Here is a 19,330-nt window from a genome sequence, read left to right as displayed (position 1 = left end):
AATTAAAATCAACAGCTAGAAATGGCCATATTACAGTTATGTTAAAGAATTACAACTATTATAATAACTTAAAAAACTTAAATTAAATTATTAACTTAAAAAACAAGCTACTAACTCCATTGAATAAATCAATTATGGATTTTGTTATAAGACATTACTGAGAAAGTAACATCACTTTCATTTATTAATTTTTCCTTCGACTTAGTCCCTTGAAATGAACCGCCAACTTATCCAGCATATGTTTTATGCAGCGGATGCCCTTCCAGCAACAAACCAGTACTCTCACATTCAGACACACACTCATACACTACGGCCAGTTTTGTTTACCTAATTCACTTATAGCACATGTCTTTTGACTGTGGGGGAAAACAGAGCACCCGGAGAAAACCCACGCCAACACAGGAAGAACATGCAAACTCCACACAGAAATGCCAACTGGCCCAGCCAGAAGTCAAACCAGAAACCTTCTTGCTGTGAGGCGACAGTGCTAACCTCTGAGCCACTGTGACGCAGTAGACATTTGTAGATGTCATTACATTGACTTTAGTTAAATTAACTGATGTTAACCAATGGGACCTCCTGTACAAATTTAACCAATAAAAGTTCTATAAATAGAGACAGAATTGTCAGCGTAATAGGTCAGATTAACCTGTAAAAAACAGAGATGTTTGAAAATAAATAGTCTATTAAAAATCAACCACTGCCAATTACAATCTAAATATTCCTACAAGGCCACTCTAAAAGCCTTATCTAATAAATAATCAATCACTGTATTTTGGATTGCCCATATCAACAGTGTGCATGTTCATTATCACAATATATTGAATTGCCGAATATCTGCCTATGTCTACTATAGAAAGTCTCACCTCTGGAGTAAAGGCTCCAGCCAGCCTTCATGGCACTCGCAGTGGCAATCTAGGAAGGTCAGCACTTCCCCGGTGGCGATGGAAGCCCCCAAAAGCCGCGCTCGCACCAGACCTTCTCTCTTCCTTGCTCGGATTAGACGAACCTTTTTCAGATCGGCGATGTAATTCTCTAGAGGCTCCTTTAAGTGTTCTGGGGATCAGATTAATGAGATGTAATCAGTAAAAGGCTGCAGGCAAAGATGAAGCCAGAACTTGGAACAGAAATATGCTAACTAGCTTTTTGCATGAAGGAAAACCTGCTGTTTCACCACAGGGTGGAGCTGAGATGATGTTATTGCTGTGGTATTATTTCATTGATAACAATCAAACCTTGAATCTATAAATAATAGTTTTTCCATCGATGAAGCAAGTGTGTTTAAGCCAAATGTAACAACGTGAGATTTGATTAAACTGAACAAAACTAATAGCAGTTAAACATTAATATACTGTTCCTATAGCATCCAGTGGTATTTTTTCTGTTCTTTGTTAAATTTAAACAGGAAATACAGGACTTAATGTTAGACTAGGCAACTCTATAAATTGGGTTAGCCTTCATTTATATTATTTTTGTAATTGTTATTATTATTATTATTATTATTATTATTATTATTATTATTATTACTTTACTACTTACTTTATTTCTTTATTACTTGTGTTTTTTTAAAGATACTATGGTCAAAGTTAGGCATGGGCTGGTATAAAATTCTAATGGTACAATAACCTTGAATAAAAATTTGTGATGCTCCGATCAGGATTTTTGCAGCCGATATGTACCAATTGCAGCCATTTACCAATTCCTTGTCATGGTGATCAGCCAATAGCAAGTACTGATTCTGATGCTTCAAGCTTTATGATCCATGAAGCACATTTTTCCTCTAAGTTTGATTCTTAAGTGGAGATCTTGCCTTACCTAAGATAATAAATTAAAGATGTTGCATACTGTATAATTCCTAAAAATTTCTCTTATAACCATTTAGTGTCCACATGTAATGGTCAGAAGAAGTTTTACAGAAAAAACAGATAAGAAAAGTCACTAACAAAAGCAATTTAGAAACATTGCAAATGATGGAAGAAAAATTCAACACATCTCAACGAAGTTTAGAGCACATATTTGATGCATAACAAGTTAAGATGCACACCTATAAATCCATTCATTCATTACTAAAAAGAACTTGATCCATAAACTACTGTTTATTGCAATAAGTAGATTATGATAAGTTATATTATTGAATCTTCAAGTTTTATTTCCCTATATTTTCAGCCAGGTTTTCATGAACTTGCAATATTGTTGAAAACACTTTCAGTTCTGATATGTAAAAAGATTTCAGTTCTTATATGTTCTCTGCTCGTAAACAACCACTTGTGATCAGTTCATGAGATCGGCCAGATTGGCTGGTATCGATCGAGTCATGAAATGTGATTATCAGCCGATACCGATCTTTGGCCAATCGATCGGAGCATTCCTAATAAAAATATAATGATTTTTACAGTATTGTGATTGCTCCTTTTTTAAATGTCTGGGTAAACACAACATGTTTCCCCCATTGAACACAATATATTTTATTTTAAGAAATATTTACAAATTTTGGAACAGTAGCTTTTAATGTGGAGGGTCCTTTCCTGTTGCCCTAAGTAAGAAAAAAGCTAAAAAAACAAAACTTGCATATACTGTAGAAATGATATAACAGAAAACTTTGCCGGTTTTAAAATTTTGACTTTTTCAAACCGCGGTAATATTTGAAGCTGGCTATCGTCCCGTGACTAGTCAAAGATAAGATCTCTTATTTTTGTGTCTGCATCAAATTAAATTAACAATTGTGCTTTCATTGATTCATTCATTTTCTTTTCAGCTTAGTCTCTTTATTAATCAGAGGTCGCCAAAGCAGAATGTACCACCAACTATTCAAGCATGTTTTACGCAGCTGATGCCCTTCCAGCCTCAATGACACTTTGCAAAAATTACCAACTTCGATTTAAACTTCAAAATCAACTTTGATTAACATTAAACAATCAGTGAAGTGGTTATTAAAACTAGGCACATTGGGGTGCCAGTTGTGTCCACACAGTTAATTTACTGGAAAGGAATCTCGTTGGACTTAAAATTTACTTTTAGCACACCATGATAAAAAAAAAAAACTCAAAAGGAGGCTTTCTGCAGCAATATTACAGATACGTTCAATATTACCTTACTGTACGAAACACAAAGAGAAGATAATCTGCAGGATCAAAATCACAATGAAGCTTAAAAGAGCTCTGGCCAAAGTTATTTATGTGATACTAATGCCATATTATAAATACCAAACATATTATTAATTTCATAAGGGATAAAAATAAAGCACAAAGGAAATAATACCCGTCATTCTCTGTTTTCGCTTCTGACATGGTTAATTATAGCGTTGTCATATCATTTGAATAGATTACACTGTTCTTTTGACAGGAAGTTACTCAAACCAGAAATAAAATAAGTAGGTGTGATGAATGATATATAAAATTAAGTAGCTTCCGAATACTGGGTTGTGGCAGGAAGGGCATCCGCTGCGTAAAAAACATATGCTGGAAGAGTTGGTGGTTCATTCCACTGTGGTGACCTCTGACATAGAGACTAAGCCGAAGGAAAATGACAATTAAGTAGGTGTGTTTAGATAAAGGATGGATTCAATTTATTTACTCATTATGAGTCTTGCTGTAAATATGATATGATTTTATTTTTGTATGTATTTTTCGGACAGGACTGGGGAAAAGTATAATTGTATTGCACTTTATTTGTTTATGAAGAATAAAATCCTATTTTATTATTCTTTTCAATTTATTATAAGCTTGATTGAGTTTTCCATCTGATTTACAAGTGTAATATGACACAATTTTCTCCAGGTAAAATAATTTCCATAACTTCCATGTTTTGTCAGAGATTATTACACACACGTCATATTCAGAAGAAAATTAAAGTGTTGTTTGCACATCCAATCTTTATGGTTGCAGTGTTATAACAATAGTTAAGTCAGTTGATTAACTACTTCCTATGTGGTTGCTAAGATGTTGGTCTGAGCTGTTCATTGATTTCCCAAAGCAGAATTGTGCATAATAATACATATATTACCCTAAGATAAGCAATTGTTGATACCTCGGTCACTGTAGTCATCCACCAGAATGACTTCATTCAGCAGCAGGTCAGGTGAGGTCTCCAGAACACTGTGCACGGTCCTCAATAGTGTGGACCAGGCTTCATTGTAGAATGCGATCACTACTGATGTAGTAGGCAGGCTCAGGTAGTCATATTTCAGATTTCTACAACTGAAGGGACAGATCGTGTTATTTCATTCATGTTTACTCATTGAATAACCATAAGCCAACAATTCATAAATAATTGTGACAGGCCTACAGACAAGTGCACATAACAAAATAATACAATATAATATTAGATTATAAACAAGTTTTTTTTTAAATCATTAAAAGTAGATAATAATTAGAGCTGCGCAATATATCGTTTTAGCATCGATATCGAAACGTGTGCATTCGCAATAGTCACATCGCTGCATCTGCAATGTGGAGTTGGGATTATAGTTGATCAGCAATGAAAACTGTAGTGTTATTTTACATTTGACATTACATTTGACTATTTAATAATGGGTATGGGACAAAATATAGATATGCTGATTTATTGTGATAATTCTACCCGCTATATATTATCGATGTTGCCAAGTATCGATATTTATTTAAAGGTACAAAAGATCTGAACTAATTCATCAGCCTTGTACTACTACAATTTACCACTTACAGTAGGTGACAGTACATGAGATGGCGCTTCTTGTAATGTTGGATTGAACACATATCAACGTTGCAATTCAAAAAACTATATATGTGCTGTTAATAAAATACATCTTATAATTTTTGATGCATTTTTCCTCCATTAACAAATATTATATTTTGTGGAAGGTTTTCTAGTGATATTACACTGATATTGTGATCTATCATAATCGTGGGCAAAATATAATGAAATTATCGTATCGTATTACTGTACCTGAATATCTGACTACTTATTTACTTTTATCTTTGCTTTATCTTATCTATTTACACTTGTAGTTTGTTTGATTACCTCCTCTACACCAATATTGCAATCTAAGTTAATGATTTCATTCCAAATGGAGCTATTCAAATCATCGTATTCATATCACAATATAAAATAAAAAATAAAATATAAAAAATATGTATATCGCAATGTCACATTTTTTCATGTATCATGCAGCCAAAATAATAGTTTTATTCAAATACAAATAATTAAGTATGTGGCACCAATGCATTTTAATCATCATGAGCATTAAATATAAAGGGCTTAATTTACTAAATATGCAAAAACAACATAAAAAGCAAATTAAATTATACTTTTATAATAAACTGGAACATATTTATAAAATTCTAATTAGGATTTCAGTTTTAGTTAACTACAAAAACCCAGCCTCTATGAAACAAACTTTGTTTTGGAGTTAGGAACTCCATATTACTATCATAATAATTGATTAACTGTATAATTATTAGGTTATGTTTCATTATTTTACAAATTCAGTAACAATTTTGGGAGTAATAACAAATCAAAAACACTTTATGTATAAGGTTTATGACAAAACTAAATGTAAACTGCACACTCATACAAGACTGAACGCTTTTCTACACCTTTAAAACTTTATAGACGTTCCCTATATCAGTAATCGCACATAAGACACTGGGGACGGGGACTGTTTACAAAACATACATTTTCCACACTTCCCAACGGTTCGTCATGGATTAAACCAAACAAAGTTACCCTGTATCCTGTTCTACATCCTGGTCCTATACAAATAAGCCCAGATCCAGTAGGCTAATACCATTACACCAACAACCAACCAGTCAATGACCAGCAGAGGTTGAAATATCTGTCAAAGCAACTTGACAACCACTTACAGAGGGTTCCATCTTTCAGCCAGTCTGCGGTGTAAAGATATCCTATCGCTCACATAAGTGTTTATTTGATGTTTTTTGATGCTCTCCTCTTCCTCTCGCTTCTCTTCCCCACTCAGGTCCAGTTTAACAGCTCTGCCCATCTCTCCCAGCGCGTTTACATCTAAAGCAGGCTTCTCGTAAACAGGTCTCTTCAGAAACTGCTCGTCCACATTTTTGTGCTCGTCTGGCACTTCTCTTATTTTCGCCAGTCCCACATCACTCTGCGTGTTCCTGTGAAATACTAAATAGCCCACTACAAAAGCACCGACAATGTACAGGATAAACTTGGAGCGACTCCGTCTGCCACATATTGCCATAATGTGTCCGTATCGTTCGGTTTCCTCAAACCGTTTCTGTTCAGTTTCATGAAGAGTTCGGAAAAAGTTCGCCCGGGTGAGAGGAGCTTGTTTTAAAAGTGCCAGATTTCATTTTAAAGTCGACTGAAGTGAAACAATCCAGGCAGAGAGAAAGTTTATTCTGTGGCTGAAGCCAAATTTGTTGAGGTGTAATCAATAGATCGACATGAACGAGTCGGCTGGTCGAGCCGGTTGCAGACGGGGAGGAGTTCAACCCACTGGCGGCGATTCGGACACTTTTTAGCGGTGAGTTGAGTTTTGCTCCGTCGGCGACAATAGTAGGTTGCAATCAGGGGAGGAGTTCAGAAAAGAGGCAAGTCGAGCTGAATATTTCTGCTTCCAGCATGTGAACGGAAACTACATGGGAAACACATGTGAAAGTGAACAAGCCTCATATCTGAAGCCGAAGTAGCCTAACAAATTAGCACATGCAGAGCTAATTAACACTCCGTTAAGGCAATTTAAATCAATTGTGTTAAAAATAAGATGACAGCATTGAAGACAACATGCTTTTGTAAGAAAATGAAACTTTGCAAGTGTTTTAAGGATCTCAAAATACACTTGTTGGCTATGTGTAAAACTTTTCAGACTAATGTTTTGTAAACAAACAGGTTTCCAGAAATTTTGACTGTTTTTGAGCAGCCAATGTAATACAAATCCAATCATTCTAATTTATTCTAGAAGCTAACTTACAAATTAAAATACTGTTGTATGCTCAAATAAATGTAATGCAGTTATCATTATACAATATTTTTTCTGCAATTTTTGGAGAGCAAAAAAGTGCTATGGTTTTATATACTTTGGTTTTATAATGGGCTATGCACACTGACTTTTCATTTTCAGCCAGGCAGCTCAAAAGCCTCTGGTCAACTGTCTTTCCGTTTCAAAATTGTTACATTTAAGATCTGATTTCTTAAAAAAAAAATCAGCAATCTTCACTGCCTGATAGATATAAGATATAAAGTGGGTCTCAGATCAGACAAGAAGCACTGCATTAAATTCCATTCCCCGCCGCCATCTTTAAAACATGACAGTTTATTTTTCCACAGTATTTTCAATGGAATTTCTGCGCTAGCCTGTTGCTACCGACGACACTAGTGGTTACAACCCTCTTTTATCTCGTTTTACGCTTTAACAACGAAATAAATGCTTAAGTCTATTTAACTGAATGTATTGTAAATTACATTACAACATCGATGCATCGATGCTGTAAAAACAACCTTGTGAAACTGAAAATAGTCACAGTAAGCTTTCAGCGCAAGTTTATCGTTGGCTTTAAAACTTAACTATAGAGCCCATTATACGATTTTAGCCATTACTGAAAAACAAAATAGAAGAGTAATTTTTGATTATTTCGATTTTTTGGAAAACAAAAAAAATATGTTTTAATATATGTTTTATGTTTTTATAATCATACTGTTATAATTACACCATTTTTGGCATTTCTTTTTTTTGTTGTTGCAAAAATTGTACACCACAAAACATGGAACAATCAACATTGCAAGGCATGTTTACCGTTAAATTAAATTAAAATTGTTCCCTTTAAAAACTAATAATATTAATAATAATACCAACTAATAATAAATACTTTTAAACTAATAAATAAAAATAGATAACAACTGCAACTAGGAGCAGTTCAAAAGACACATCAATGGAAGAAAAAAAGCATTTTAATTAATATTTTGAAAATGAATACAAAGAGCTTCGGTTATTTTATTTTGGTTTCTGAAGTATTTGAAGCTTTGAGCCTACCTCAGAAAGAAAACACCTAAAAGAGGCCCTGCGTTTTTTCCATTTACATCTATGAATAGGATATTTACTCATTAGTAAGATAAAGTTCACAACATCAAAAAAATATATAAATGTAAATCACATTTGTAAAAGAAAATATCTTCTGGATCAATAGGAAAGACTAAAGTCATCTTTAATGAAAGCCATATACAGTGCATCCGAAAAGTATTCATAGCGCTTCACTTTTTACACATTTTTTGTTACACCCTTATTCCAAAATGAGGTCAACCCCAGTCTGAGGTCAAGAGCACTCTGAAGCACGTTTTCATTCTGATGTCTCTGCACATTGCCTAGCATTCACTCCAAAGAGCTCAGTTATTGTCTCATCAGACCAGAGGATTTTGATTCTTACGATCTGAGAGTCCTTCAGATGTCTTTTGGCAAATTCCGGGCAGGGAGTGGCTTCCGTCTGGCCAGTCTAGCATACAGGCCTGATTGGTGGATTGCTGCACAGATGGTTGTCCTTCTGTACGATTCTCTTCTCTCCACAGAAGAACGGTGGAGCTTAGACAGAGTGATTATAAAGTTATGGATCACCGAAGAAGAGTCCTGGTGGTTCCAAACATCTTTCACTTTCAGATGATGCAGGCCACTGTGCTCATTGGAACTTTCAGAGCAGCAGAAATTTGTTTGTAACCTTCCCCAGCCTTGTGCCTCAAGACAATCCTGTCTTGGAGCTCTACATACAATTCCTTTGTCTTCATGCTTGGTTTGTGCTTTGACATTTGACGGTCAACCCTGGGACCTTATATAGACAGGTGTATGCCTTTTCAAATCATGTCCAATCAACTGAATTTACCACAGATGAACTACAATTAAGCTGCTGAAACATCTCAAGAATGATCAGTGGAAACAGAAAGTACCTGAGCTCAATTTAGAGCTTCTAGATTTTTCAGGCTTTTTATGTAAGCCCCTTATAAATGTAAAACAGAATTTAGAAGTAAATAAATAAGTAATCAAGTGTTTCTGGAAGATTTGAACAACAGCTACACATGTCAACATTAAATCTTTTTTTAATAAACTCATTCACAAGGTATCCTTTTTGGCATATCTGGAAAATAAAATAGAAGTGTTATCATTTTAACTTAAAAGTTAAAACCTAATCTTAACGTTTACATTTAAGTTTCTTTTTATAACCTGCATGACCTGAAAAGTGTATCGACAGGTTTATCTTTTCCTCAAAATAGTTTGGGGGAAATACAGTGAATGCATTTGAGTTATTTTTCCCTCCAGCATTTCCTGGTTTTGAGTCTCAGCCATACAGTGACACGTCTCACAGGCCAGAGCACTGCACAGAGCTGTAGATTGATGTAGAGAAGGATTTGCCTGATCAGATTAGCAGGCTTGTTTGCCAGATAAGGCCAGCAGAACTGGAAGAGGCATAAAGAAAGAAATCCAGGTCAAATCACAGAGAGTCTTAGAGGTCACACTGTGACAGAGCACTAATCCAAATCCATTTAGTGGACGTCCGCTTTATAAACGCCGTTATGCCAAGATACGCATTCGGAGTCTGTGAAAGGGACAAATAATGTAGGATTCCGATTTTACAAATGGTCTGTTTACAATTAAGAGCAGCACACTTCATTTTAACTGTGTGAGGTTTGGATATACAGTATTGTTAGAGTAAAGCCAATATTTGAACTAGGAGTTGACACTTGACGTATAAGTAAATGCCACTGCTTCAGACACGTCAAAATGTCCGACATCTTGGAACAGTCAAAATTTACAGTAAAAGCTAATGTTTTCACAACATTCCAAAGCTTCTGGTCATAAAAACTGCAAATATATTAACTTTTTTATCTATTTATTTATTTATTATTTTTTATTTTACCTTTTAACAGTTTTTTACCTTTAAATGTCTTTAATGCTTTACTGTCACTATTTAAAGTTTGTATATATTGTTGGAGTAAAGCCAATACAGGGTTCAACGCTAAGGATTTTTTATACAGGTCCGATCGGGCCATTGGTTGAGAATTTTACTTGCCCTGCCAAAATTTTCACTGGCCCCACCAAAAAAAAAAACTAAAAAGTTAATAGCTATTTCTTAGCCACATATTTTAAATAGTGGCAAAATGATGCCTGTGAATCTAGAATTTAAACATTTTAAATATGTTAATAAATGTATAATGAGCAAAATTCAAGATTTTATGCAAATGAAAGAGCAGTTTAAAAAATGTGCTGGTATTTTAATGCAATTCTAAATAATTTTTAAAAAATGGCTTGCCAAACTGACAACTGTTTTTTTTTTTTTTTTTTTTTTTCAGTTTCCTAATTTTGTACCCATGTAATTGTCTGCTTCTAAGACTTTAGAAACAGACGTTTTCTTATAGCCTCATTGTTTAATTTTGCCGCCATGTTGCCATCTTTTCGCTGTACTGGTTGTTACCAGGTTACAAAAAAAAAGTGCTCATCGTTACTGGCCGATAGGGGCCAGTAACAATTCTGTCTACTGTCCCGAGTGTCTTTCACGCTGGCCCCGGGCCATTGGGCAGTCCTTATTGTTGAGCCCTGTATTATTTGAAAAGGAAATTCAACACTTGGAAATGTAGATGCCACTGCTCCAGACAAGTCAACGTGTCCACCATCTTGGAACAGTCAATATTCACTGTAAAAGGTAAAAGCTGCGTCTCAAATGGCACACTATACACTATGCATTCATGCACTGTGTACTTATGCACTTACACACTTAACAGCATAGTAAATGTATGTAGTGTCGTCCCAAATGGAGCACTAATGTTTTTTTACTAAGTGGAAATTCAAACCGTTTCCCTGATGGCGTTTGACTTGCCAAATCAGTGAAATGAATGACCAAACTATCAAATAATACCTGCCATTAGTATAACCACATTCACCAACAGGCGGCGCTATAATCACTCTCATAGGAGAATTTTGCTTTTACAATACAAAATAAATAAAGCTGTGGTCACACTAGAGTTTGTGTGTGCAAAATTCCGTCGTACGGTGCTGCTAAAAAGGGGGGGATTAAACAAGATTATTAGATATTTAAAAAGCAAGCGATTGTTCCATATTTTAAATGTCTTGTCCAGAGAGTTCATGTTTTGATCCTCGATTGGTCTCACACAGTCAAGTGATGCGATTTCGCATGTCAGTTGTCACCAAGCTTGAACTGCAGCACCCTGCGAAACTTGACGCTTGACCCTGCGTTTCCGGTCTGACACATTTGCACGCGTATGAATGGAAGTCTATGGGAGGAAAAGCACAGTGTGACCGCAGCTTTATCCAACATAATATAAAGCTTCACCCCTTCCGCTACTTGAGCAAACCTGCGGTAGTTGAGTGCGTGAAGTGTCCAACATTCCACACTTAATCTTAGCGGCTGAATGAGTGCATCATCCGGGTAATTAAAGTGCACTTATTATTTTTAGAGTTTTCAGTGTGAACGCACTACTTACACTATTTATACTACAAAATGGTGTAGAATAGTGCATAAGTATGCGATTTGGGACACAGCTAATGAGTTTTTACAACATTGCCAAGCTTCTGGTTATAAAAACTGCAAATATATAACCTCCCAAAGACATTTTTTACTTTTAAATATCCTAAGCATTTCATTTTCACTGTTTCACTGTTTGGATATATTGTTAGAGTAAAGCCAATATTTGAAATGGGAGTTCAACACTTGGAAATGTAGATGCCATTGCTCCAGACATGTAAGCTTGTCCGCCATCTTGGAACAGTAAATAATAACATAAAAAATTTATAATTGTTTACAATATTGCACAAATTCTGGTCATAAAATCTGCAAATATATAAACTCCCAAAGACATTTTTAGCTTTAAATGTCTTTAATGCTTACTTTCACTATTTAAAGTTTGGATATATTGTTAGAGTAAAGCCAATGTTTGAACTGGGAGTTGACACTTGGATATGTAAATACCATTGCTTCAGACACGTCAACATGTCCGCCATCTTGGAACAGTCAACGCTCATGGTAAAAGTAAATGAGTTTTCACTACATTGCAAAGCTTCTGGTTACAAATACTGCAAATATATAAACTCCCAAAGACATTTTTTATCTTTAAATATCTTTAATGTTTTATTTTCACTGTTTAAAGTTTGGATATATTGTTAGAGTTAAGCCAATATTTGAACCTTTATTTGTTGTAGTGTGTTGGTTTAGTAAAATCATCTGTTGCAGTCTATTTCAGATACAGATGTTCATATTTTAGTTTAAATCTGCCTACTTGATTTTATTTCATATGCTTTGTGTAGTGGCCCATTTAAACTAATGACAATGAAGCATCTATGTATGTTTATTTATGACTTTGGAGATGCACTGTCTGTCAGTGATTCAGTTATACATTTATTTATTTAGTAGACGCTTTTTCCAAAGAGGCTTACAAATGAGGCAATATAAGCAGGCAAGTCAAATAATATGTAAACGCCGTGACTAGAGTCAGTTAGCCTGGCATATGTACATAGCAAGGCTTTTTTTCTATATGAAAACAGTTTAGGTGTTTTGTTAATTTCTCACAATTTACCACATCACTTTTTTATTATTCTTTTTTTTTCAGCATCCCTGAAACCATTGCGCCTGATACGGTGAATATAATGATAAAATTCAAACCATGTATGCAGGCTTGGAAACTAATATTAAACAAAATAATACTAAATGACCACAGTTTCTTTAACAATTAATGCAGTAATTTGACAGAAAGATTCTTCTTATTAAAAGCGCATTGCATTAAGGTAAATATTCATATTTACTCAACCACATGTCTTCTAAACCTGACAGACTGGTTTTAAGTATCATTCAACATTTGGTTATGAACATTACTGGGGCCTTTCGTAATACAAATGTTTATACATCCAGATGTATTCAACATGAAAGTAAATGCAGCTTTTACAAGTTTTATGCAGTTTCCAAAAATATTTTATCAAGGGAAATATTCAGTTGGTTGGAATTGAGTAGTTGAGTAGTCTTATCTTAACAATACCAAACCCCTTACTTCTATACATATATTTTTCACCCCACCCTGCTGAAAAATCCAGCTTAAACCAGCCTAGGATGGTTGGCTCTTTTTAGCTGGTCAACCAGGCCGGTTTTAGAGGGGTTTTGGCCACTTCCAGGCTGGTTTTCAGCCATTTCCAGCCTGGTTTTAGCTGGACAGGCTGGGAGATAACCAGCTAAATCCAGCTTGATCAGCCTAGCCAGGCTGGGAGCCCAGCCAAAACCAGCTAAGTCCAGCTTAAACCAGGATGGTCAAGCTGGTTTTAGCTGTCCACTTTCCAGCCTGACCAGCTAAGACCAGGCTGGAAATGGCTGGAAACCAGCTTGGAAATGGCCAAAACCCCTCTAAAACCGATCAGCTAAAACCAGCCAATCATCCTAGGCTGGTTTAAGCTGGATTTTTCAGCAGGGCAGGTATGAATATTGACATCATATTACAAGCAATATTCCGTAATAAATAAAAAAGATGATCTATGTATCCATCAAAATTTATCCAAATGAATGTTTAATTATTGATAAGTCTTTCAAAGAGGTGAGACGGTAATATGAGTGCTACGCTTTTTTTGTCTGAACACTTTTATTGTAGGTGATCCAAAGAGTGTTGTAATAATCTATGGTACACTAAACACGATGTCGCACAGTCATTTACCACATATGAACACAAATATTATAAAATGCTTTCTAGCATGTCTAGTCAAACAAAATATGACTTTGTAACATGAACCAGCCTATTACACTTACAGGCCACTTTATTAGGTACACTTTACTAGTACCGGGTTGGACCCCCCTTTTGCCTTCAGAACTGCCTTAATCCTTCGTGGCATAGATTCAACAAGGTACTGGAAATGTTCCTTAGAGATTTTGGTTTATATTGACATGATAGCATCACGCAGTCGCTGCAGATTTGTCGGCTGCACATCATGTGAATCACAAGTTCCACCACATCCCAAAGGTGCTCTATTGGATTGAGATCTGGTGACTGTGGAGGCCATGTGAGTACAGTGAACTCATTGTCATGTTCAAGAAACCAGCCCAAGATGAGTCGCGCTTTATCACATGGTGCGTTATCTTGCTAGAGGAACTCCTTTAGAAGATGTGTACACTGTGGTTATAAAGGGTTGGACGTGGAGAGCAACAATACTCAGATAGACTATGGCATTGACACAATGCTCAATTGGTACTAATGGGCCCAAAGTGTGCCAGGAAAATATCCCCCACACTATTACATCACCACCACAAGCCTGAACCGTTGATGCAAGGCAGAATGGATCCATGCTATCATGTTGCTAATGCCAAATTCTGACTGTACCCTCCAAATGTTGCAGCAGAAATTGAAACTCATCAGACCAGTGTTTTTTCCAATCTTCTATTGTCCAATTTTGGTGAGCCTGTGTGAATTGTAGCCTCAGTTTCCTGTTCTTAGCTGACAGGAGTGGCACACGCTGTGGTCATCTGCTGTAGCCCATCCGCCTAAAGGTTAGACGTGTTGTGCATTTAGAGATGCTCTTCTGCATACCTTGGTTGTAACGAGTGGTTATTTGAGTTACTGTTGCTTTTCTATTAGCTGGAACCAGTCTGGCCATTCTCCTCTGACCTCTGGCATCAATAAGGGATTTGCGCCCACAGAACTGCCGCTCACTGGATATGTGTATATACACTAAAAACATTATTTTTGCATTTTCTTACTACTTAAAATGAGCTGAATTGTCACAATTCTTGAGGGTTTTTTTGGGACAACTTAACTGCTTTATGTTCATTCCACTTAAATTTGTAAAAATTACGTTAATTTAACTGATTTGTGTTGCGACAACATGAAGGAATTGAGTAAAACCCACCATTTTGTGAGTGTGTATATATATATATATATATATATATATATATATATATATATATATATATATATATATATATATATATATATATATATACACACACACACATATATACATACATACATATATACATACATACACAGTATATATATATAGTATATAACCCCTATATAGTTCACATTATCATCTGGGATGCTCATTTAAATCCTTCAATGTACATATAACTAGATTAGTTAATAGACAGATCTAAAATTGGGTTAGTAAAACACTTAAATAAAGAAAGAAAAGTAGCATCTCTGTGTGGTTAGTTTTCCCGGGTTAACACTATATTCTGTTTTACACCACTAGATGGCAAAGGAACTGAGAGACCTGGAATAACATTCAGGACAAACAACAAATGTTTTCTATCTTTAATTTACTGAGGAAAAATACTTTGCTCTTTTTTATCCAAGTGTCAAAAATACTTCATTACAGTCAATCAGAACAACACATGACCACAACCTGTGCTCTTTCAGTAGTAATTCAAATTCCATGTTCAATTCCCTTTCAATCCAGCTAACGAAGACCTAAAATCACACTGCCATTTTTAAACACATTTTAGTGCAAAAAATAAACGAACAGTCTTTTACGATAATGCATTTTCAAGATGTCCACCAATCCAGGGTCAAAGGATTAAAGGATAAAAGCCTAGATAAATAAATTTTCATGATTTACTTTGACCAGTATCACGTTAACGTACTGTAAAACTCCGATTTGTGAAGGAAAATGAGCACTTTTGGGAAAGTAATCATGCTAAGAAGGCACTTTCTGTCAAGTGAATAGCTTTTCTACACTCAACGTACAGAAAAAAGTGGATATTTCCCATACGTGTAGTAAAAAAGGATATGAAAGGGTTTGGTCCACACTTGCATTTGAGTGTTGGTACAAAAGCAAGTCTTACAAACCATAGAAACATTAATGTTAGTTTGACTAACACTTAAAATGCTGGTTTTTATCAACACTAGTGTGCCAAAATCATCCATTTGGCTTTCAGAAGATAAAGTGAAATGACCCTAAATTTCCCTCGCAGTACAAAAAACACAACATGGGAAAATGACAGTCAACAAACCCACTCACAACATTATAAAATCAGTCACTTCTGGTACAATTAAATAAAACCGTTGTGCAGTAGATCAAACTGCGGAGTCACTAAAAGCATATAGTGCATCGATGTAAACAAAAATGCTGCTCAGATACCACACTATGTTCGCTGGATGGTTGAATTTCCTACAGTGTGTTGCTATTAATTATAGGGATGCACCGAAATGAACATTTTGGCAAAATATTGCATGCACTTGGCCAAAAACCAAACTTGAAAATGCTTTGTGATAATTACTAATTAATTGTATTTAATGATATGAAGTAATTTAGTAGGACTTTAACTCAACGTAAATTATACTCATTTTAAGAAACACGAGTCAACAAAATCACCACATTTAATTTACAGTAAAACTTCATTGAGTGAACCAGTCGAGAGGTGTGATTACACCAGCCTTGCCATGACAGCATTGTTGTGCTATTTGCAAGTAGCAGGAACAATAAAACTACATAGAAATGATCTGCAAGGGGATTATTTGAAGAGTCTTTTTTCCTGTCGAGCATGTGAGGTACATGCAGAAATATGTAAGTTTATTCTGACATTTATTTCTTGCTGCCAAAAAAACGAAAATTTTCTGCCAATGACTTTCAGCAGATGAAAATTCGGTGCATCCCTAATTATTAACAGTTTTATTTAGTGCTGTAAAGTGATTAATCACAGCCGAAATAGAAGTGTTTTTAGTAAATATATGCGTGTACTGTGTACATTTACTATTGTGTATATGGGGAATACACACACACACACACACATATATATATACATATATACAACAGTTCTGTCTAGTTCTTGAATCTGATTGGCTGATAGCCGTGTGATATTCTGCAATATCAGAACTCATACAGCCTCCTCCCCTTTCTGTATTACTCCGCCCACATAGAGTGACAGCAGATCAATAAACTTACTACAGTTTGACAAATATTGCTGCTGTTTAACAACACAGTGTACTTTAGAGGCTTTTTTTAGGCGAGAATGTAGTTGTTAAGACTGCAACTACGCAGTTTATTTATAAGGATAGTGGCTATTTTAAATATTTATAATTTCGGAGATACAGCACTCCGGCATCCCATCATTGAGCAGAGCAAAGATGGTTGATGTTGTTTATGCACAAGATGGTGGCAGAGGCCCTATAGTAAGCCCTCAGAGGAGAAAAGATTGGCGTATTTTCAAAATACAGCTGTTCAAATCATTATTAAACTAATATGTGACTTTCTAAGTTGATCTCTCAGTTTTTATGTTGCAGTGCTGTGTTTACAACATATTATTTGTAGTGTATTGAGATGGAGCTCAATTAGGAATGCATGTATTTTGTGTTGGTCACTCTTTGTATAACCCTGAGTTGCCTTTTTGTTGGCCATCTTTTTGTTTCTAGTGCGTCTCCTGTTTTCACTACAGCAGACTAGTTTAGTAAAAAGAAGAAAGAAGAAATGCCCACATGTGTTTAGCGTTTTTACTTATCCCAAACACAACCGTAATCTAGTAGTGATTGTTGCTGCTTTGCTTTCTCAGGGGTTAACTATTGTGATCTCCTGTTCGCAACAGAAATACTGTAAAATGTCTCTAGACTGGTGTGAATGTGAATGTGAGCATTTTAAGTCATTTTTAGGTGTTTTGTCATAATTTTAGAAAATACACTAGAGAATCATTCAAACACTAGCTCTAAAGTGATGTTGGTGAAGTAGCAATGGTTTCTGCTATTCTGATTTCAGCTGCAAATGTGAAGAAATGGTGGAAGAAAGCAGTTCCTCAAACAAAAGGATTTTTAGACTGTCCGTGTTTGATTTTCTTTTTCATGTACACAATTGTGCCGTCGAACTGTTGTACAAATGCAATATCACACTCGTAGCAGTGTGTTATGGCTGTATATCGTATAAGCGTCAACGCTTCCCATTCACTTTTAATGGGTGACATAAGGTGTTGCCGAACTGCAATGTGATTCCATCCGTGCTGCTACAGTGGCGTTGCTTGCTGCAGAAGTTTGGACTTTCTCAACTTTTCTAACACCAACGGAAGAGTTAGCCAATCAGATCGCTGTATGCAAGTACCCCAGCTCAGACAGTGGCCGATTGCTGACTAATTTCATTGGCTGACACTGCTATGACGATCGCGTCAGCTCCAACTTCAGACACACCTTCTGTCAAGCGTTGACGCTGAAGCCACGTGTGAATCGGGCCTTCGACCATGTGTAAATCGACCTGCGGCATCGTGCCAACGCACGCCTCCCACCAGTGCCAATATACAGCTATATTACACTGCTACTCATGTGATAGTGCTCATATATATATATTTTATATATTATATATTATTATTATTTTATATATATAATATAAAAATATAAATATGTACATTTTTATTGTATTTAAAAAAACATAATAAATATACACAGTACAGGCACACATATTAAGTCCGTGACACACCAAGCTGACTGTCGGCCATTGGGATTTGTCAGTCCGGCTAGTTGGTTTAGTCTGTTCCACTCGTCGCCTCTCATTGGAGCTCGTAGATGTTTCACCATTGGCTTAGCGTTCTGAATGGTTAGGGCAGTTCACATATTTGTCTCTACTATTTGCAAACGATATGAATTATTAGATTATCAGACATACTTGCTGGTGTGAATCCCTCCATGGTGAGTGACAATTACTGTGATAATGCTACTAAACGCTGCTTTGTTAATGCTTTGCTCGAACACATAAGATACTGCCACCCACAAGTGCGGAAAGATATGTCCTACTACGCAGAACACACACTCTCGTTTCAGTCAGCTTTCGTCCGTTTGGTGTTTCAAGGGCAACTTTTTTGGTCCAGACAGATCCACAACTACCAAAACCACAGTTTGCACTAGTTGTTTGGCATCAGCTTGGTGTGTCCCGGTATTTATATGAATGCAAACCTTTTTTTTTTGGATATGATAAATCGCAATTAAACGTTGACTGCAGTAGCTTGAATATGCACTTCGGACTTATGATAGCAACACCTCTAACAAAAGAATTGGCACTACAAATGTGTCCACTTTGGTTGGCAAAGGCACTGCATGAAGGATGCCAGGTCTCGGTTTCTTTTTAATGCCGTTTTCTTTTAGAATTGCACTTGCATCCAGTTTGACGTGGAGTTTAAAAATCACTCGAAGCTCCATCGCTGGTGTTTGTCTCCAGTAGAGCAGCTTCTCATTTGGATATCTGCACGGCCCTCTTCAGTGCGATATGAGGTGATACACATGTTTGAATGAGGGTGAAATATGCTGCCGTCCTGAAAATACAGGAGATAGCGATCATTTTAGGCCATGGAATTGTTACACGAGAGCAGATCTGATGTGGAATGAGTTGACAGGCAGTGTTTGTTTTCTTATCTTGTGCTGTTGTGTGATT

The 19,330-nt window shown here is 35.9% G+C and overlaps 2 protein-coding genes across 2 annotated transcripts in view; both read right to left on the bottom strand.

Annotated features, from left to right (window-relative positions):
• galnt12 (UDP-N-acetyl-alpha-D-galactosamine:polypeptide N-acetylgalactosaminyltransferase 12) overlaps nucleotides 1–6,483 on the bottom strand; it is a 33,674-nt gene extending 27,191 nt beyond the window's left edge. The window contains exons 1-3 of the mRNA XM_683102.7: nucleotides 5,841–6,483; nucleotides 4,027–4,196; nucleotides 867–1,056 (exon numbers count right to left, since the gene is read on the bottom strand). Of these exons, the coding sequence (XP_688194.1) occupies nucleotides 867–1,056; nucleotides 4,027–4,196; nucleotides 5,841–6,196 (716 nt within the window). The 5' untranslated portion in view covers nucleotides 6,197–6,483. The remainder of the gene's footprint in view (nucleotides 1–866; nucleotides 1,057–4,026; nucleotides 4,197–5,840) is intronic.
• An 11,805-nt stretch (nucleotides 6,484–18,288) lies between these two features.
• poc1bl (POC1 centriolar protein homolog B (Chlamydomonas), like) overlaps nucleotides 18,289–19,330 on the bottom strand; it is a 46,351-nt gene continuing 45,309 nt past the window's right edge. Inside the window, 1 exon segment of the mRNA NM_001044778.2 lies at nucleotides 18,289–19,211. Coding sequence (NP_001038243.2) covers nucleotides 19,083–19,211 — 129 coding nt within the window. The 3' untranslated portion in view covers nucleotides 18,289–19,082.

This window comes from Danio rerio, chromosome 19, assembly GCF_049306965.1.
Source record: "Danio rerio strain Tuebingen ecotype United States chromosome 19, GRCz12tu, whole genome shotgun sequence".
Lineage (NCBI taxonomy): Eukaryota > Metazoa > Chordata > Actinopteri > Cypriniformes > Danionidae > Danio > Danio rerio.
Note: the sequence above shows the minus strand (reverse complement) of the source record. Positions and strands in the feature narration are given on the sequence as shown.